The following is a 22,114-nucleotide window of genomic DNA, read 5'->3' on the forward strand; positions in this document are numbered from 1 at the left end:
GCAAACAAAGCACAAGATTTATTAACACGATGCTTTCTATGCTACCCTGGAGGAATGGTACTCTTGTGACAAAAAGCAGCTTCACCCCAGGAAGTCCCACAGAGACAAAATGCCTTTAAAGCTCAGTTCTGGCTGTAGCACCTGACACCCCAGCAGGGGGTTGTAGAAGCAACCAAGTGAGGAGCCGTTCCCAGCGGCCTGATTCAGGCACAGGGGCTAAATTCTCCATTTTACCGTGAACCCTCCATGCTGCTCTGCTGGAGCAACAGCTCTGGTCATATGGAGGTTTTTGAGGTATTGCAGAGCCAGGTTAGCAGCTCTTTTCCACAGCAGATGGCATCTAGACAGAGTATCTTTACTGGGTTCATAAGCAATTAGATGCAACGCAGAGCATGTTTAAAGTGCATGCTGCTGTGCACTGGAAACACACTGGTGGTAGCTAAATGGACTAGCATCAGTACTAGAGGCAGTTTAGCTGCAGTGGCAGCACCAAGCTCTTCAGAAGAACTAATTTACAATCCGTGCTGTTTCCAGCCGTTATGCTGAATCAGGCATCCCTTGCTGCTCAGCAGTCTCAGTACTGACATAAGCTTAGGCCACAGCTGTGGAATACAGTATATCTGGCTGTAGGGCTTTTAGAGCCAGGTGAAGTTGTTATGGTCACAAAACGCAAAGTGCTAATCCAGTATGAATTTACTTTGCCAGCATGAAATTCTTTAAATATCTTCTGCAGACTGTTTGAAAAACAAAAAGCAGCTTTTATCCAGGACCAAACCTCATTTGGCCTCCCACAGCCAGCCCAAGCTCTGTATTGTGTGCTTCGCTAATTCAGCAAAAATGAGATTTGTATGAATGAATGTATCTGAATGAAATTTGCAGCACTGAGTGGTCAGGCTGTAAACTAATTTGGTTTCAATCAGCAGGGAAAAGTGAGCCTGGAGCAGTTCTGAGGCTGTTTGGCTATTCTGCTATGTCAGAAGCTGAAATCTGGAGTCAGGACCCCTGTTTTTGCTGAGCATTGGGGCTTCTGTCTGTTCACAGTTTTGGTGTAATAGCTCGTCAGATTCTTCAGCAGGGCCAGGGATCTACAGGCAGAATTATGCCAGTTCCACTCCTTCCCCACATGACTTCCCTGTGCAGAGCTATGGCAACAATTGTCTCAAACCTAAGGTAGCAAATAATGAAGCTGTGGATGCTCTCCCCCCATAAAGACTATGTTTGAGACTTTCTGCTGAGAAGCTGCATTCATGAGAGAGTTGGCTGGAGCCTGCACTACCATGACAAACCTAACACAATGCTGAAAGGCTCGGAAGGCTGTAGCTTATGTCTTGGCATCAGTCAGTGCTCTGTGGCCTGCAAGGCAGTAGAGACTCTTCCATGTGCTGCCACTTCCATCACCACACCCGAGATGTGATGAGGCTTGGCAAAGGCATGTCAGCACGTAAGGACCATGGCCATATGGCTGCAATGATGCTTTTAGATGGTTAGGCTGAAAGAAAAAAAAAGTGCCAAAGTTGTATAAATATAAACAAGTTACTGTTCACTTGGTAACTTCATCATCTCTGCTCTTTGAGTTTTAAATGAGAGAAAGTAACCAATATGCTTTCTCCAAGCTAAAAGCACAGAGCTAAATTCAGAATTCAGCTTAGCATCTACAGTCATTTCTTTTGCCACATTTCTACACCTTGATATTGTGAAGCTGGAAACTGATAGAAACTCAGCTTTCCCCAGAAGTCTCCCAGAGGCCCAGCTGAGGGCATGTGCCAGGAGGCAGATGGAAGAAGGATGAGAAGCTCAATGACAGGCTGGAGGCTTCTGCATTCTGTCTCTGGGAGCTCCCAGAGCCATCCTCTTGGCATTTGCCTTGAAGAAATTCCTTCTCCTCAGCTGAGAATCTGACAGCTGGGAACTGCAAGCTGCTATTTCTGACAGCAGGAGCCCACCTCTGAGAGAAGGACAGGTTCCTGCCAAGCCTGGAGCACTGATGCTTGCTTCTCTGAGGATCTGTTCCATCCTCCTCCAGAGTCCGTAGTTGCTGCTTCTTACAGAACTGCCAATTCTGGACTATTTCTCCCCAGTTTTTTATTCTCATTGCCTTTCTGTGTGCACCTTCTCCTTCCATTTCCAGCAGCAGTGATTAAATTGATCTTCCTTTTGTGTTTTTCCAGCTTCCCTTCTCAAGCATTTGAAACATGCCAATGTTGTACTGCTTCGTGACATTATCCAGATCAAGGAGACACTAACATTTGTCTTTGAGTACAAGGTAAGTTGTTGTTTTTCTAGCTTCCTGTGGAGCTAGTTGTGGTAGTTACATTCCAAAGACTAAAGAACTGAGCCCATTTATAATAAAAGCAGGAAAGCATTTATTGCATTACATACATACCGACCCCACTATGCAGCACATGAGGACACCGAGAATGGAGCTTTTCCCCAGAGATATCATGAGGGATTTGGCTGAGCCAAAGCAGGCGCAGCTCTTAAGCAGGCGTCCCCATGGAGGCAATGTTGTCCTTGATGCTGCGGCTATCTCCTCGACTCTGGGGCTCTCCATCTTTTATCCCTGAAGGACCACCCAGTTGTTCCGGCACTTGTGGCTAACATGTGCTGGGAGAGCCATCTGTCCCGTTCCTCTCTAGGGGCCACTTTGTGCCTGCCCAATTATGCTCTGGGGAGCTGCTCCTCAATTCAAGGGTCGTTACTTCATCTTCCATGGTCTTCCTCTCTCACCCTTTGGCCAGCCCCTTCAGTCGTTTGCACAGACTTGCATACCTCAGCATAAAAGTTTCGACATGGTGCACTTAGTCCTTCTGTTATGTACACAGTTCCTCCTTTCTGTTTCACTTGCCGTCTCAAAACTTCCTCATAGTCGTTTGTGTGGTGAACTCGTGTCTGCGTTATGAGCCAAAAAGAAAATTCACTCTTACAGCCTCCTAACACACTAGTACTGTTAAGTGGCTGCATAATGAACTTACTGCAGTATGAATTATCTATAGAGGCAAATTGTTAGTGCAATGATTGATTTTGTTTCCTGATCTCTTGCTTTCCAGACACACAGACTCTTTTCTTTCTGTATATGACAGCTGTATGCAAAAATGATTCCACACCTTGTCTTCACTAGGGTGGCAGACACTATTTGCCACCATTTCTGTCTTGACAATGCAATAAAACTACTGTTCTCGAGCCACAGTAAGGATAGGAAATAATGATGCATCCCAGTTGGGGTCAGATTTGGCACTGACACCAGTGGCTCACCATGACCCAGCTGTGGCTTGCTCTCATGGGGAGAGCAGGATGCTAATAAAAAAATTTCTCTGCATGAATCTTGCTACTTCTGTTGCTTTTGCTGATAGCTGTCAACCAAATCAGAAGGAAAATATAGAGGCTATGTCTTTTTCCTGCAGCTTTATGATTAATTATGGCACAAGCATGAATCCTCTTATCTATCAGCTTCAGTTCATAAACTGCTGGCATTAGATAACGTCAGCCAGGTCTCTGATTTGACAAAGCACTCAAGCACATCCTTGTGTCCTTCACCGAGGTGAAAGAGATGCCTTTATAGTGGTTGCATATTTTTTCCATTTACAGGAGAGGCATTATTGGTAGAAGCATTTCACACAAGTAGCTTTGCCTCAAGTTCTCCTTTTCTATTTAGCGCACAGACCTAGCACAGTACATGGGCCAGCATCCTGGAGGACTTCATTCATTCAATGTTATGGTGAGTTCCTTTGAATACTCATAGCCCTTGAAGCATGAGGAAATGTTATTTTCTACTGTGTATAGTCATTGTAAGTTGCTTACTGGTGTTTATTTGTTCCATAGATGACAAAAACTTTAGAGAAAAGCTGCCTTCCATAAGGATTTAACAACCTCCTTGTCAGTCTCCAAAGCCTTTTTTTAGTTAGTCCCTCTTCACATTTTCTGAGCCTGCAAGAGGACATGCAGCTTTTGTGAACAATGACGTCTTGTGGCAGGGAAATCTGCCTCTACAAAAATTTGTATCCTCTTACCATTAAAATACATTATTCATCTCTTCTTAAAACCTCTCAAATCTCACTCTCTCCTCATTGGGAACTCTCTGCATATTTATGGTCTTATGGTCACGTAAATCCCTTTTGTTTCTACTACAGCTTTTTGTAATTCGTTGCCTGAACCTGAGCACAGATGAAGATGTACTTTATAGAGTGATTTTGTAATAGTCTCCTACTCTCTTTTTTATGTGTGTTCACATTTAATTAACTTCCAGGATTGTTGCTGCGCACTGACTTGAGGTTTCAGTGCAGATGTCCTCAGTGAATGCCTGGGTCCTTTTCCTGAGCAGCTTCAGTTAATGTATCTTACAGCTGTCAACAATAACTTTGTAACTTATCAAACTGCCTGTTCATCTGACTTTGTCAGATCTCGCTGAAGTTCCCCACTGTCACTTCTTATCACAGCTAATCTAAATACTTCTGTCATCTCCAAATGTTGCCACCTTGTTCACATCTGTTTCCAGATAGTTGTTAAGCAACACCAATTCTAAAGAAGTTTATTGGGGCCTCTGATTTTAAACATCCTTAAAGCTCAGATATGTCCAAGATGCAGTGTTGTAGTTTTGGCACAGATCTCAAGGGTTCTGCTACCAGACAGACTTGTAAAGCACATGGGGTGCACGGCTGTAACATGTACTTATGGGCATTTCTGTGAGTCAATACTAGCCAGCTGCTCTGCTTTCCTGCCTGAAATCCTCATTGTCAGCAGGAACTGAACTGCAAAATTATTTTCTCCTCCTTTAGGAGGGTCAACTGGCTTGCACCATTTTTGCTGGCGAATGTTTGTTTTTTCTCTGATTCTTACTGTCTATGTTGCAAGTATACAGAGTATTACATGGTCTCTTTTCTGGTACAAAAATGACCTATGGGTGTCACTGTTTTTCCTCCTCTTCAGATTAAACTTCTGGTGAAAAATATCTCTTCTCTGGTGAAGTCTAATTACGTTTGCTGTGTTTTGTTTCTGTCCACTGTCCCACTTCATGCATTGTTTCAGCTCAACCTATTTTACCCCAAGCTTATCGATGCTGCCATGGTGGTGGGAGTTGGATATTTATTTATTGCGTGTTTTTGTGCTTGCTTGCTCCGTTCATGATATCTTATTTGTTACATCCGTTCAAATCAGGTCCTTCTGTTTTCGCCCATCCTGAAGGTAACAGCTCACACTGTCAAGTTAGGTCTGCTCCCTGGTCCAGCTTACCCTTGGCAGAGGTGGTGTATGCCGCGGCCACAGCACTCCCTCTGCTGGTGTCCGCGGGCTCAGGTGGGCAAAACTTGCCGTCTCTGTAAACCCTCGTTGTGCTTTTGTCCTGAAAGCGGAAATCAGTCTCTCCTGTTTTGAAAGCCGAGATTGCTCCTGCAATCAATAGTCCGCTTCTAAAGAAAAGTTACATTTCCAAAATGCGCACTTAGGGACTGCAATGTAACTGTCCTCCTGGCCAAATATTGCCCTCTAAAACCCTCAGAAAGCTGCAGGACAGTCATACCCACTGCAGTTTTCCCTTCCTCAGCCACCTCATCTGGGGATTTTTATTGGTTTCTTGCTTGCTTTGTCTCTGCTTTGTTCCAGGAGTTCTCCTGAAGTTCAGAGTTAATGTATCAATGCAAAGTCACACAAAATCATTTCAGTTTTTTGTTGGCTTTTCCTAGCTTTTCATGTTTCAGCTTTTGCGTGGACTGGCTTACATCCACCAACAACACATTCTTCACTGTGATCTGAAACCCCAGAACTTGCTCATCAGTTGCCTTGGTGAGCTCAAATTATCAGACTTTGGTGAGTCACCATTTGGATACTGCTAATATATCTGCTCAGACCAAAGCTACAATGTGCATATAGATCTGTATCCACAGCCAATTAGGCACAGAAGCATAACCTCTTACTAAACTTCAGGAAACTATTTCTGTGGTCAGTCCAGCCTTTCTTGCATTTATTCTGATGGGTGCAGGGAGTAACCTCGTTTGAGACAGAGCAATTACTGCCACATAAAATTGTTTCAAGGGAATTGAGAATCAGCCCCTCTCTGTTCAGAAAATTAGATAACGTGTACAGTCCACAGCAATGTGCTGAACCAAAACGTTTTCTTGGCATTGGTTTGGGATGGCCGCTTCAGTCACAAATGGTAAAGCCCTGTAAAACACAGCATATTGCTTGATCTGATTTGCCCCAGAGGTATATTCCAGACACACTTTGTAAACTGCATTGGGATTGCTTGTGTTTAAATATCCAAGAGAAAATAATGTCTTGTTTTGAATTATTATCATCTATGTGTTGTACAGGCAGAAAGATTGTCCTAACAGAGCAGTCTTCTTTATTCTGTTGCAGGCCTTGCTCGTGCTAAGTCCATCCCTACACAGACATACTCCTCTGAAGTGGCAGCACTCTGGTACCGTCCTCCTGATGTTACTTGGATCTACAGATTCTGATCTAGATATCTGGTACTGACCAATTTTAAAGCATCTGGGGTCCCTTGGGAAAAATCATCTTTACCTGAATTAAATTAAGTCAACCAAGTTACAGTAGACACAGTTGTAAGTAGAGAAATTAACACCTATTAAAACGTGAGCAGTGGGGAGTTTTATACATAGAAGCTTTTGGGAATGATGTCACTACATCTCAGCCATGGATTTATATAAACATCATCTGATAATATTTATGAGCTATGCGCATCTAATTTGGTAACATTTATGAAGCAATTTCAGGTTTTGCAACAGAACACCTTCGCTTAATGCACTTAGTGTTTTGTATCTATATGGTTGGCTCAGTCAGTGGTAGCTCTCTGCAGCAATGGCTTTGTGAAGAAACAATGGATCTGCAACTGCCCCAGCAATGCCTTTGGCCTTGGTAAACAAAAACAAAAATAAGTGGCATTAAAGGGTTTCTGAATAGGTCTGGAGATAGAAAGGTATCTGTGATTTTCATTATTTCTGTGATACTTTGTCCTTCTCAAAGAACATGTCTCAAATGCACTCTGCATTTTGTACAGAAGAAGAGCTGTGTTCTATTAAAGCCTTGTCACCTTACAAGCTGTATCTGGAAATCTTAATATGGCTGGGAATCACAGAAAATGAGCTGCATGTTTGCAGAGCTGAAGAGAGAGGAGTCTCTGAGAGCAGACAGAAAGCAGGAGAGGATGAGGACTTACTTCATAGGGGTCACAGTGGTCTTTTTGGTCTGGTCTGGATGTTTAGTTAGCCATTGTGGCTCACTTCTGCACCAGACTGAGCCTGCTTCCAGCAATATAGTCCTGACTTACACATAGAAAACACACAGCTCATGAAGTTGCAGGGGACCACCCATTTTCTGCAGTTTTACATCTGTAGATGGTATTGCTGCTTCACCCTTTCTTCAGACCAGTTAATTTTCTGTCTGTGCCTGTCAAACTGGGACTTTTCTTAACTGCTCTGGAGAGTCAGAGGCTGGGAAAGGGTAGGTGTGGAGTAAGCTTAACAATGTGCAAGAAGAGGGCTGGGTAAGCTTACAAGCAGCAAAGCTCCAGGTCCCCTCAGGCTGTATTCCCCTCGAGAGATCTGCGGCTTACTGGAGACTCTGATGGCCTAAGTCTGGAGGGCAGTGCAAGGAAACAGGAGTTTTTGGTTTGTTCACTTCCCTGGGCCTGGTGCTAATTTAATTGCTTTAAGATTTCTCCAAGGAGGAAAACCTTGCTAAATTCTAATGGCTTCCAGCTGCTAAGCCCGTCTAAATAGTCCTGTCTTCTCTCCCCCACTACCTGTCACCTCTCCCCTCCAGACAGTCTCTCAGGAATGTCTGCTGAGTTTAAAGAAGATGCCTGCATAGCAGATTGGAGGGTTTGTATTAGACAGATGCTGGTGCAAGCCTGTTGTGTTTTTTTTCCTGAAAGTTGACCCTGTCCAAAACCCTGGCTACGCACAGAAAGCCTGGCATTTCTGCCTGTGCAAAACCAACATGTAACTCTGCTCTAGTGTAATGAATAGCAACGTAAGAGTGATATACAAAGGTCCCATCCAGCACTCTGACCAGCTCTAACAGCACAGTACTTTGAGTCCCACTGAACTGCATTCACACTATAGGCACCATTGTATATAATGCCTCCTTATAGTAACAACATTCAAAGTGTTTTCCCTAAAGAAAGATGTCACGCTGAGAGAATAGAGAGTACTTCAGTGAGCTCTATTCAGTAACTTCCTCTAACAAGAGTCATTTATTATCTTGATGTACACTGCATTTAAGTTCAATTTTTGTCTATTAGGAAATAATGTGAATTCACACAGATGTTACTTGTCTATTGGGAAGAAAGGGAAAAAAAAAGCCCTATGTCTTTTGGATGCTGCAGTTTACATGAAGGCAGATCAGAATGCCCTTGGTAACGGCACGAGACAGTGGGTGTTAAAGCCATGGTTTAAAGAAACCAATTATAACAAAATAAAATATTATGGCAATTCATGCATAGTGTGCTTGAGCAGCAATACTGTCAGTGGGAAGCACATGGGAAGTGAATGAGGCCTTGAATAGATGAAGAAAGAGATATAGAAGGAGACTCACTCGCTCTTGGCCTAACTAGAAAAACTGCTTTAATCTCCCTGTATCTTTTTTCATTCTCTTTCTCCCTCACTATCTCTTCTGGACTTTAGAAGATTCAATTAAGGGATTTCAGGGAGACTAACTTTTCATAATGTTTCAGGGAGATGACACTGCATATCAGAAAGACTTCTCTGGGCTTTTTATAACACCAAGTGTTTTATGCACGTGCTGCACTGTAGCTGCTAACATCATGAGAGCCTTAAGTCATGTCTTCTTTTCAGTCAGGCTTTCTTTGTATGATCTTCCATTTAAAAAAAAAACAAAACAAAACCAATGATCACAGGAATCTTCCCAGGTAGATTCATGTAGAATAGAAGTTCCTGTGGAGTCATTTAATGTGGGTCTGCAAGCCCACTACAGCCTTTCCCCCAGCCTGGTTCACATTGTCCCACTATGCCAACCCGCGAGATAAGAGGCTATGGGCTTCACTGTACAGACCATGCTTGGTGAGGAACACAAGAAAGGATTTCTCATTAAATATGTAATTGCAATCCCCCAATGTCAGCAAAACTGTGGAGAGGGAACTCTGGGATACTGCAGAGATATCTTAGGTCTTAATCCTGATGAAATCGTCTCTCCACTATGTAATGCAGCACAGCAGACTGAGGAGTAAGTGCAGTGTTCAAACCCACCTCAGGGACCGCAGGCAGATGCAACCGTGCTGTCTGAACCAGCTCTGGTTTTGCTCACTAACTGTTCCTATAACCAGTTATATCTCTCTTATTGCTTTAGCAGTCACTGTCTTGGTTCATGTGTGTATCTGGCACATGCTGAAACATCAGGTCTAGGCCTCTTCCCAAAAGACCCCTCCCTCTGCCTTAGCCCTTCCAAAGGTAGCTATATGGGACTGAGACCTTTGAGAAACTTACAGACTGGAAAGGATAAGAGTACCTCAGAAATTAATATCAGAGGGGAAAGAAGGAAAAGGACAAAACCCAAAACACTAGGTCTAAATCTTTAGAAATATTTAAAAGTTAATGTTTCTGAATTATCCTCATTAACAGCCGGATTCTCATAATGCTGTCAGAGCAGTAACTGTAAATCTTTCTCAGAAGAAAAGTTGAAGCCTCTACTGAAAGGCTAATATGATGACTAGCACTAGTTTCCAAAGTCCTACTTCAACAGATAGACAAAAATACCTAGGGAAAGGGGGCGGTGCCCTCACATCAGTTGTTCTAGCTACTTCTGGCTTTTATTTTTTAAAAAATAAAGAAAAGTGTATTTCATCTGGAAACAAACGAGAGAGAAACAGTGATAATTGCCACTGATGAATCAGTGCAGCACCAAGCAGGCGTTAAAGGCAGCTGATTCTCGCTAAAGGAAACAAGAAGCCTTTCCAGAGGTTGTGGCTGTTCTGATAGTTTTGTCTTTATTAGAGACACTGAGGTGTAAAGGCTTCCAGAGATAACAAGAATAAACCAGGAATACAACGGAGAGTTCTACCAGAAAGTGCACTCATAACAACCCGCAAGGTGTTCCTCTCCTCAAACTCACAGCTTGCCTATAAGTGAAAAGACTGTTTCATTAAATTTGAATTTTTGGACTCTGCTCGTGGGTAATTCTTAGCAAATGCTAGCTACATCTAGGAAAATAAGGCTTCTGCTGTTGCCAGTCTAATGCTATTTCTAGCTAGGATATCAGAACCCAAACAGTGGGGAACATCAGGATCATTTGCTTCAAAACCACAGAGCTGATTCTCTTCTAGAAATCAAGAATACCTAAATTGCTTTGACCACATGCAATTAAACTTGTGCAATAGAATCAGTGGATTACAGCAGCCCGTAGTTGCAAAATAGGGTGCGCGATTTGGGCACATACATCAGCTGTGAAAAAAAGCCAAAAGGTTGGTATGACACTGGTCTCAGTAGAATCAGTCTGTGGGCTCCAGAATAATATCTAGTGATCTGTAGTGCTATGAAACACAAAACCCCCCTATATTGCAAAAGCTGTGGGTTAAGTTCCATGGTGCCTGCATCCTGAAAAAGCATTAGGCAAGCAAGCAGCTAAGCTCACAGGACCCAGGGTTAGGAGGTTAGGATATAGGAAACCAAGGCAAAGTGCAGCAGAGATGTTTGTGAAAACAGCATTAGATACGGATCTGCAAACAGGCTTGGCATCACCTGATGCACAAGCATGCCTAAAATACTGCAGATGAGTCACATGTCAGGCTCTCAAGTGACCACAGCCAGGTAGGAAAAGCATCTACAGTAGTACAAAAACAAGCTGCAAGGGGTAACACAGCAGTAGAGATGACTAGAAGAGATTACCAGCTGTTGCTTAGCAAGTGAAAATAATACTTTCAGAGCCTGTTAGTCAAAGCTGGGGTTTCAATATTTGAGCTTAAAGGACCCAAATTTGCTATAACCAAAGAAGATTAATACTGAAACCTGAAAAGTTGAGATGGGGCATAGTGAAAAGATGGGAAACAGAAAAAGTTTGGGAAAAAAGATGAAAAGGTAAATGAGCAGAGTTTTACACCGTACAATAAGATACGGAAAAACTTGAAAAGATAAGTTTACCCTGACCACAACTACCTCATCATTATTGCCAATAGGACTAATTCACCTAAATATAATTAAGCATTTTTTGCAGGGTTTAGTGGGTTATTTTAAGCTGGCTGGTTTGCTCTGGCACAAGTGAAGAGTGGGGGATGGCGTAAAACTTAAGAATACTTTAACTTGCTGTTGTCACCAAGTTCTTTATACGATGAAATCTTGCCATCAGTTTTCCAGTGAAAAGCTAATTTCTCCTGAAGGAAAAACCATTCTAGTGGGTAGTGTCTCTGGGTTCTTTCTGCTTCTGATGTGTTCTTCAAGCCCATAAAGTGTGCAACACTTCCCTGTTTATCTTTCCTACTGTTATCACTCTGATTTTTCACCTATTCCGCAGACTTCTGCCACAACCAGCTTTTTGGATGGGTTTGTAACAGGATCAATTAAGAGACCTGAAACAAATTGTTTGGTGCTGGAAAAAAAAAACCAGTGTTTAGTGGGTTTATTTTCAAAGGATATCACCTGTCTTGTCTTGCTGGTGAAGGGTGTGTGTGTGGGGGTGTGTGTGAGTTAGTGGACGGTGCTAATGAGAAAAAGGAGATGGCAACAGACTTGCATGGAAATTTGACTGCTTTACTCTTTTCTATAATCCTGGAGGGATGTGAATGTGATGTACCTCTGGTCTGCTCCCATGCTGTTTGACTTATCAGCTTTTTAATCCAAGTGTTTCAATCTGTAGGACTTGAATGAGGTTAACAATACTACATAAAACTCGAGCAGAAGCCAGTTGCAAGTGCTTAGAACAGTGTTGAGGGAGGTATAAGATGTCCCTTCCCAAAGGAAACCTTCCTGACTTCCAATTCGGTAGGGTTTTTAATAATGCTACATCTTGCCTACCACCATGCTGTAGAAGTGTATCAGTCATCACTGAACCCTGTATTTATGTATACACAGACACTCTGCATCCGGCCTTGCTTCACACACACATACACTCACACACTCTCACTAGATGACAAGAGGTAGGTATACAATACCTACACATCAGACTGGTACCTTTCAGACTTGAGCTTCAATAGGTATAAGGTTTACAGCTTCTATCAGGATTTCTGCATTTACAAGTCAGGATTTCTAAATTTCTATTCCAACAGTTGCCTACCTTCATCTCTCCCCTGCCCATCCCAACAATCATACAATGTATGTCATGCATGTGAATGAGCTAATACCTTGTTTTTCCTGCAGGAGTGCAGGCTGTGTATTTGTTGAAATGATCCAGGGCCAGCCAGTATTTGCAGGAACTTCTGGTACTCATGAACAGCTGCTGAAAATCTGGAAGGTTAGTAAAATACACCCTGAAATTGGAGAGAAAAAGAATCTGCTGCTCCAGCTCCCTACTTAATTTTGAAGTCCTAAAATAGGTCCCGTGAATAGCAGAAATAATTTGGTCCAATCTGACAAGTTCATAGCAGACTTTGTAACCCATTTTCTATTTGGCAAGTTTCTTACAGACATAGGAGTAAATCAAATGACTTTCCTTTGATGTTTGTCATCTCATCAAAAATTTAAAGCCAATTAAAGTGACATCAAATTGAAGAAGGCATAAAAGGTGTGCAGGTACTGCAGATTCTATTCCTTCTTGTTAAATCCGTTACTTACTGTAGGATACAGCACACCATATTCTCACAAAAGAGCTCTAATACTGCTCTTAAACTACCTTGAAAATGGCAAAACCCTGAGGTTTTTCAGAAATCCTTAACTTGGAACATTTTGTATCATCCAGTTTATGGTGCAGCCCTAGAGACTGCTTTGGCATAATGGAAAGTGTGAAATTACTTTATAAAGGCAGCAGTGAGTGAGAGCAGACAGATTCAGAAGCCTCTTAAGCCCTTTTTTCTGCTGGAGAAACTGAAACACAGAGCTATGTCCTTAGTGCAGTTTGGTAGAATTGAGGCAGTTATGAGCACTAGTGGATTCTGTATGTTCCCTCATTGCTGACCCTGTTACTGACTTAACAGGAAGTTCAACCTATACATTCCTCTTGGGTTTTGCTGTAGGTGTCTGCTCTTTCACATGTCCTCCTAAGGAGTTATTTTTCTGCACAGAGTGTTTCCCAAACATGGGTTTTCAAAGAAAACAGAAAACTGTGAGAAAGGACTTTATAGCCTCAAGTCTGTGTAAGTCAGACTTTTCCTTCTTAATCCCTTCACCCAGAAACACTCCTGCCTGGTTTTCCTCTCTGCTTTCAGCTAAAATGTGATAAAAAGTCAGAGAGGTGGGACCAGTTCTTAGACTTGAATTCAGTCCATTTAAATAAATGCTGAATTTCTCTTTTGTAGTGAAAAAAAAACAGAATTACTGAGGGGTCAAAAAAATCTATACGTGGCCAATTAATAGAGTTCAAAGCCAGGGTAGAGCTGAATTTCCCGGAGTGTGAATGAAGGGTATCCTTCCACTTACAGCTCTGAAATCTCTGGATACATTTCCTGTGGTTTTGCAGTTGGAAGGTTATAGCCGTATCGTCATTTCTCTGGTATTATAACTAATACCGTGATTAATAGGATTTGTGCTATAGAAGGCAAAAAAACCAAACTTATTTAAAAATCATGAGGAAGCTTTAAGAGCCATGAAATAATTAGTGCCATTCACAGAAGGTTTTCTGTTATTATACAGCCTGGAATGAGGCTCTGTGTTAGGCCAAGATTTCAAAGCTCCTTAGAGGCTTTCGATGGCTAACTTGAGATATTTTGCCGAGTCTGAGGTTCAGAATGGGGATTCCTACTGTTTCCTAATAGTCAGTTCCTTTCATGTACTAATAATGGAGGCACCCTGCACTGATTTAGACTGTCTGCATTTGTGTGCGTGAGTCTGTATCACTCAGCATGCTTATCCCCACATAGTACTGGTTCAGACACTGTGTAGATACATGGCTAGAAAATCCCCATTCTATGAATTGTGTTTGTTCGGTTGAATCATCATGACTGACTAATTGCAATTTCACCAGTATTTCTTCTAGAAGCAAGTGCCAGCTTAAGAAGTCTTCATTCCCCCTCTCTATCCATGGCTGCTCATTCCTGCTTCTGTGTCACCTCTCACATGTGGGGCTACATGAACCAGGGAACCTGTAACTTGGTTTTCCACCTGGGTTACTCTAAACAAGAACAATTTATTTATACAGTTCATTTATCTGGCTGCCTAAGCAGTAGTACTCATGAAGGGATGACACAGGAGCAGAAGTAAATGGGAAGGGGACAAAGAGGAAGGAGCTACTGAGGCTGGCAGTGCTAGTTATGGAAGTATGGCCTGAGGGGATACAAACTGCAGTGTCTCCAGTTCTGCCATGGCATGGAGAGTAAACAAACCTGACAAACTTAAGATCCATCATTCACATTTCAAGAGATCAGGCATAGGGTTTGCATTCCAAACCCCCACCTTATTGATTAGCATTGTACTGAGGACCTCATGTGGGCTGGATTAGGCTGTGGCATACCAGCAGCATGCTTCTGTGGCTCAACCAAACATGTGACAAGTGACAAATGAATGGCTACAAGGCTTCTCTACATAAAACAAAACTGAGCAAAATCAGGTATGTTGATTCCTTTAGGTGGTTCATCACAAGAGAAACAAGCAGTTAGAGGGTAAAGAGAGGACAATGATTTACACCAATTTAAAGTGCTTGCTGAAATACAGGCATTATAAATACAGCCCTGGCTGCAACTATGACTCTTCCAAAGTGAACTGAACTGAGCTGCACCAAGACACTTTAGTAAAAAGTGCATGCATGGAGAAGCATGGCAGACCAGCAAGTACAGAGGAACTGTTTTGCTTAGTGTAATAGCATGGACCAGAGAGTTAACAGATAGATTTAGGGTAGATACACACCAGATAAAACCATCCCCAGAGTATAATTAATTTCAATTAAATAAATATAAGTCATAGTCTGTTTTGGCAAGGATTCTCACTAAAGGTCTCTTGGGGGAAAAGAGAAAAGGAAAAAAAAAATCACCTGCCCCATTATCTTGGAAATTAAAAAACAGATTCAAATTCAAGGGTTGGAATAGCATCTTTTGTAAAGAAAAGACTTGGAAAATATAAATACATATTCATATAGCACTCAGTGATTGGTGCTCTGAAAGGTTTCATACCTCAACTCAGCAAAATTTAAGCGTTTGTTGAAAACTTTACACATAAAGTACAAGATGCACGAATAACTGTTTTCTTAAATTCTTCACTAAAAGAGAGAGGCAGAGTGCTGAGCTGATGCTGGAGAGTATGATTTTACTATGTCGTAAACTTCCCCAGCTCCCTCTGATGCCTTTAGGACTGATGCCTGATGGCTCACAAGAAACCGTGAAGAACAAGGGCCCGGATGTATGCAGAGATGGAACTTCAGAACACACACCTGGATTTTCAGTGCAGAATATTTTAGAGGTTTTGCTGTGGCTTCTCAGAAAGATACCAGGATGGCAAAAGAGAGCAAATTCTGGAGTCAGGATCAAATTCTAACTCTCTCTTTCCTGTGCATGCTCAAGAGTTTGCTTTGCGCAGAACTGCCCTACTTGCATGATGCACACACCAGTCAAGAATGCAGCCTTATCCAGACCTGTCAAATTACCCCCAGTGCAAGCCACCTTCCAATATCCTCACATGGCTGAGCCCCACAGACCACCATGCTAATCTGTGCCAGCTGTGAGATAAAGTCCCTGCTTGTGGCTGTCTTCTCCAGGTAGCTGTAATTGTCCTCACAGCTGTTTCCCAACTGTGAGTGAGAAAAGCAATCAGCTACCAGATGCATAACTGCCACAACCAGACTTTGTATTTCTTCCTTCTTTAATGATGCCTGTTTTCTTGCAATCTTATCACAAGTTTCTGTGAGGCCAATATCATATATCTCAGCTTTCATTTTAAGGAAAAGGAACTGTCTATCATATGCAAAGTGTAACTAATGTGAGACAAATCTAATGTTGGAGAAGAGAAACCAAATAAAAAACCCTGATGTTTTTCATGTTACAATTTCACTGTTTTTTAAGGAAATCTGATAATATTGTGGGTTGTCTGAAAGATAAGCTTTGAACGCTTGGAGTGAGCAGAACTGATTTATAATACCATATCACATGCTGTGAACTCTTCTGAAATATGTGGCTTTACCACTTTAGCACAACTCATCCGTATCAATAGGCACAACACACTTTGCATGTGGTAAGTAATAATAACACTAAACATCCACAACTGCAGCTGTCACAGAAATCCAGATATGCTTGATCTCACACATTCCAGCAACTAAAATAAGGTTGAAGGAGGCTTTATTGGCTCAAACTTTGCTCCGTGAGGACCTACTTCTGAAGCCCACGATTCACAGTAAAGGCCAAAGACACTACAGAAGCTCTGGACACTTCAGGATGAGACACTGGACTGCCTTGTACCACCTGCTGTAGACCTGCATGCCACCTCTTTTTTCACCTCAGAATGGCAGGGGTTTCCATCAGCTCATAGCCTGTGCTGCTGCTGAGCATATTGGCTGCTGCCAGTGCAAGCAGGCAGAATAAGTCCCAGGTGCAGCTCTGGTGCAGGAGGACACCTTCAGCAGTGACCCATGAGTTGGCAAACACGTTCAGGAGTAACCTGGCAGTGAAGATGTGTACACCTTCACTGATGTTTACAGCAGCAATAACATTGCATCTCAGCAGGGCCTTTTTTGCTACAAAATCAAGTGCTAAAATGTCCATGTCCTTTTTGTGCAGGGCAGTGTGAATCCATGCTGGATTTACAGAAAAGAAGAGTCTCTCTCCATGGAAACTGACTTCTCCAGCTCCACACAAAAGCAGAGTAATGGCAAATAAAGGTTATTGCTCTTCTCACTCTTTCTCCTTTTGTATAGGTATTGGGGGTCCTGACTGAGGACTCCTGGCAAGGACTTTCCAAGGTTCCCAACTATAAGCCAGGTAGTATTTAACTCACAAGAATGCCAACTTTAAGCCACTCACTAGCCACTCATTTTTTGGGTCAGTAATTCTCATTAGGAAAAATCCTGTGCTTCAGTGTTACTAAATCCCTTGAGCTGATTTATGATAGTGGTGTCATAGGACCCACAACAATATTTGGGTTGGCCTAGTATACAAGCAAAGGTACAAGTGTGGCAAAGTTGCCTCACTGAATGCTGGGTGTATCTTAGGCTGATGGAAGATTTCATTGCTGCAAGTGCTGACAATGTTGATATTCTCTACTCCTCAGTGCAAAGGACCAGTGTCTCCTGGTACAGATTGAGAAAACTAACAGGTACCTGGAGACACAGTTTATCTGAACTCTCCTTATTTTTATGTAGATTGGTTTGGGGGCCTTTAAACCACACTTTTAAAGGTCACTGTCCCTGATTTTGATGTGGGCAAGGTAAGAAATCTGTGTGATTTATAAAGCTAGCTTCTTTTATTTCCACATGGGCTGGTAGAGAAGTCTGTGTCCTGGACTTCAAAGGGCCAGTTGTCTCTTATTTTGATGTGGGCAGGTTGAGAAGTATGCTTTGAAAAGCCAGCTCTCTCTCTCCTTTTCTCTCCCCTCTCCCTCTCTCTCTCCCTTTCTCTCTTTTTGTTTAATATTTTCTCTTGGGAAAATATATTCAAGTGTCAGTGAGGGGGAAATGATGAGCACTGAGTCTCTCAGCAGGATCATTCTGCAAGAGAAATATAAAAGTGAAATATTAAAAACCCTAGAATGTAAAATCCACCCATCTACAATCTAGCCATTCTCTCTCACTCCTACCCTAAGAGAGTGGTGGGGGGAGCCTGTCTATCTGGATGGGAGGGGGGGAAAGAGGAGGGGGAGAGGAGGAGGGAGAAGACGTGCTTTGAGCAAGAGGTTTACAGGTTTAGTAGAGCATAGTAACATCTTTTCAAAGAAGTGGGTGTTGCTCTGTGACCCAGTCGAAGATGCCCCTCCTTTGATTCTGGTGCATGAACACTAAACAGCCCCCATTTTCACATGGTAGCCATGATTGGCTGAACAATAACCTGGTCTCACAGTCGAAAGGAGTGGAATCCTTCACACAATTAGCTGAGACACATTAATCAAACCAGCGTGAAATGGGAATGTGTCGCTGTCCACAGCAAGTTTAATTTGGATAGGGAGCAAGCAGAGAGCAGACAGCTGGAGGAAGCACTTTCTCCTCTAAGTTGTTGAAGGCTTGGCTGAGTATAGTCTACAACTTGGGAAGGGCAGTCTGGAAGGGAGGAGTTGCTCATTTGTGGGACAAAATGATCACAAAGAATTTTTTCTATGCCAGTCGTCTGCTCATACTAGGCTAAAAACTCAGTGATGATGATTAGGTATCCCAGTGCTATATACAGGGACAGCTTAAAAGTGAAAGCATTAAGGCTACATAAGCAAATAAACTAATACAGAGAATGTGTAAGTGCCCAGAACTGCCCTGAATGGTGATTCTTGCTTAGCTCTATTTTGTCTGAACAGCAGTGCTGGCTGCTGCTGTGGAGGGTGCCCATGGAAGGACTGGGAGGGAGAGGACAGGCACCTAGACAGCATGGAAACAGCTCCAGTAAAGACAAGTCTAGTCATCTTAAGCATTTTTCAAATCTGAGTTAGAATCATAGAATAGTTAGGGTCGGAAAGGACCTTAAGAGCATCGAGTTCCAACCCCCCCTGCCATGGGCAGGGACACCTCACACCAAACTATGTCACCCAAGGCTCTGTCCAACCTGGTCTTGAACACTTGAACACTGCCAGGGATGGAGCATTAACAACCTCCCTAGGCAACTCATTCCAATGCCTCACCACCCTCACAGTAAAGAACTTCTTCCTTATATCCAATCTAAACTTTCCCCTGTTTAAGTTTGAACCCATTACCCCTTGTCCTATCACTACAGTCCCTAATAAAGAGTCCCTCCCCAGCATCCCTATAGGCCCCCTTTCAGATACTGGAAGGCTGCTATGAGGTCTCCACGCAGCCTTCTCTTCTCCAGGCTGAACAGCCCCAACTTCCTCAGCCTGTTTTCGTACGGGAGGTGCTCCAGTCCCCTGATCATCCTCGTGGCCCTTCTCTGGACTTGTTCCAACAGTTCCATGTCCTTTTTATGTTGAGGACACCAGAACTGCACACAATACTCCAGGTGAGGTCTCAGGAGAGCAGAGTAGAGGGGCAGGATCACCTCCTTCGACCTGCTGGCCATGTTCCTTTTGATTCAGCCCAGGATACGGTTGGCTTTCTGGGCTGCAAGCGCACACTGCCAGGCCATGTTCATTTTCTCATCGACCTTCACCCCCAAGTCCTTCTCTGCAGGGCTGCTCTGAATCTCTTCTCCACCCAACCTGTAGCTGTGCCTGGGACTGCTCCAACCCAGGTGTAGGACCTTGCACTTGGCATGGCTTTCAGGCTTGATAGAAAATTTCCCTAATGGACTCCAATAGGGCAGAACTGACCTGTGCTGTTCTGTAAACCTGTGATGCTGGTGCCTTTCTGTGGCTGGATCAGACAGAAATGCAGGAGTCAGAGGACGCCTTCCTGTAGGAACATCCCACCATGCTAGCAAACACATGGGAGTGGGATGCTGAGCCAGTGTTTTGGGCAGTAGGTGTTCCAGCTGGAGAAGCAACATCCCTTTCCCCTCCTCAGAGCCTGCCTAAGGGGCTCCAAGCTGCTCCAGCCACATACTGGAACCAAGCATTTGGCTCACACCTGGATTATACAAACCAGTCTGGACAGAAGAAGGTTAATCATAGAAAGTTGGTCTAGTTGTGAACAAAATCAAGTCGGTTTTCGATGGGGCTGTTGGTAAGAAGGCAAATAAGTCTCTTTGTTTAAAGCTATTTGGCATTCACATGCTCCTGTGCACTTCCCCTCTCCTCCCTGAAGCACAAGTACTGTTTCCCGCTCCAGGACACGCTCAGCCCTTGTGGAAGCTGTGGAGTCTGCCTGAGAAAACCTCTCTCTCGATTGTTTCCAGCCCAGCTGTGGGAATCAGCGTGCCTGGGATGGTTCAGATAAGCAAACAAACTTCGGAGCCTTCCCCAGTCTGATGGCTTGAATGCTTTCAGCTAGTCCTATTGATGTTCGCAGTGAGTGCAGGCAGCAAACAAACAAACAGGTTCCCGCCCGCGGCAAGGAACGAACATGGGCAAAACAAAGCACCGAGGTGTGATCCCATTCTCATTGAAGTTGATGGCAAAACTCCCACTGGATTCAGCACTGTAGGCTCAGCCCCAGACTGAGGTTGTTACTGGAAGGGTTCCTGGACCAAGTGGGTTAGTAGGAATCTTTGAAATGAAAGCTGGAAACCTTCAGATGTTTTCCTGTCACTCCTGTGGACTTGAGCACATCCTGCTGCAGAGTCTGAAGAGGAGATACAGCATGGGCTGTGGGCACTGTGAGCCAGGCACACTCCAGGCAACTGGAGGAAGAGCAGTTCCCCTACCACTTCTGTGGGCAACTGGCAAGGGGTGAAATGTACAAGGGAGTATTTGACCTTCTTGCACAAGGGAGTTTAGAAACGGAGCTCATGCCCATTGCCTACAGTTTGCCAAAGTCTCAACCCATGCCTGTCCCCACATGAACAGGAAGGATGGGTGAGCAACTCTTCCATGGCCAGCCCAACCGTTTGTGATCTTGCTTCCTCCCTGCAGGAGAGACTCTTGGGGTAGAGAATTACATGCAGCCATGGGGCCTGAAAGCATGGATTTACCTCAGCCCTGTCTTGAGAACCAGGTCCTGCAGAACATGAAGGGTTGGGAGAGCATACTTGCTGGCCCTCGTCCTGGCTCCCCAGGCTCAGGAGCCCTGCCCATAGTGACAAGGCTTTGCCCTGTGTTTGTTCATTTGTTCTGTTCCCCTCATTTTGCTTCCCCTGAAAGAGGCAGTTGTAGCTCTGTTAACACTATTTTTGAAAGCTCTCATGCTGTGTGCGCTCAAATCCTTGCATTAATCTACTGCTGTGTTCATTTCACTGCACTGAAAAGCAGTGAGTTTAAATCCCCTCTAAACACCATTGGTGACACCAGAAGGCCAGTGTTTTGATCCAGCCCCATTAATGGTTACAAGTTTGAATCTAGACAGCAGGGGTCAAGGGCAGGAAAGGATTAGGAATCACAGCCCATGGCATTAAGCTAGTGCTTTTGCCAAACCGGGAATATTGGAGCACCCAATGTACCAAGAGTTTTTGTTTCCTTTTTCTGACATTTGGATTCCACAGAGTGGGGAACACTGTGTATTTCTTTATAACATGATGAACCCGCTATAAGTGAGCTTTACTCCTTGATTTATCACACGGGCTGACTAATAAGTTTACTATGCCACGTAGTATCATATCACTTAGCAGCCACAGGTTTTACACTGGCCTTTTTCAAATGCAGCGATGACTTAAATCAAGCCTGTTTTTTTTTCACATATCTACAGACTTTGCTATGCTGAATGAGATTCAGAAGCTTTCCAGAGTCAACATGCGCTCCCGAGTAGTATCTGTTGCGTTTCCAAAATGTCACCAGCAGATGGAGGCAACGAGCAGCAGGCTCTGGAAGGCAAACTTCAAATAGCGTTTTTGAGAATGCAGATGAGGTCTGCACTCGGAGTGCTTTTTTTTTTTTATCTCACTTTTTATGCTGATGCTTCATTTAACAAATGGGATGGTTTGAAACTGAATTCTAAAACGATGAAATTTTTATTGTCACAATAAACTGCATGCAGCTTTGATCTTAAAGGGAAGAACAGTACTGTAACCAAGGTGCAATATCTGTGCTGGCTAGACAGTAGGGAAACTTCCTATCTGTCTGGCAGTGGGCATAGGCTGCAGTTTCCAGCCTGCCACACAGACAGAGCTCTGCTTCTGTCCTTCAGCCACAGAGATTTCACTAATGAGAAAAATTTTCTCTGTGAGCCTGCAACCCCAGCGCCTTCATCCAGCAGCACTTGGCATCCTCTTTCTCTCTCTTCATCAATTAGGAAAGTTTAACTTTTGGCCTCTGGCTTGTTTGCCTCATTATCAGTTCATTAGCCACTTTCACCTGGGTTTTCATATAGGAAGGTATTTCCTTATTAGCACACA

The 22,114-nt window shown here is 43.4% G+C and overlaps 1 protein-coding gene across 1 annotated transcript in view; it reads left to right on the plus strand.

Annotated features, from left to right (window-relative positions):
• CDK15 (cyclin dependent kinase 15) overlaps positions 1-22,114 on the plus strand; it is a 42,494-nt gene that overhangs the window by 4,022 nt on the left and 16,358 nt on the right. Inside the window, 7 exon segments of the mRNA XM_057419893.1 lie at positions 2,169-2,263; positions 3,653-3,715; positions 5,676-5,799; positions 6,349-6,424; positions 6,426-6,461; positions 12,318-12,411; positions 16,951-17,014. Coding sequence (XP_057275876.1) covers positions 2,169-2,263; positions 3,653-3,715; positions 5,676-5,799; positions 6,349-6,424; positions 6,426-6,461; positions 12,318-12,411; positions 16,951-17,014 — 552 coding nt within the window.

This window comes from Pezoporus wallicus, unplaced genomic scaffold (assembly GCF_028554395.1).
Source record: "Pezoporus wallicus isolate ANWC-B61680 ecotype Strahan unplaced genomic scaffold, APGP_CSIRO_Pwel_v1 contig_4710, whole genome shotgun sequence".
Taxonomy (NCBI): Eukaryota; Metazoa; Chordata; class Aves; order Psittaciformes; family Psittacidae; genus Pezoporus; species Pezoporus wallicus.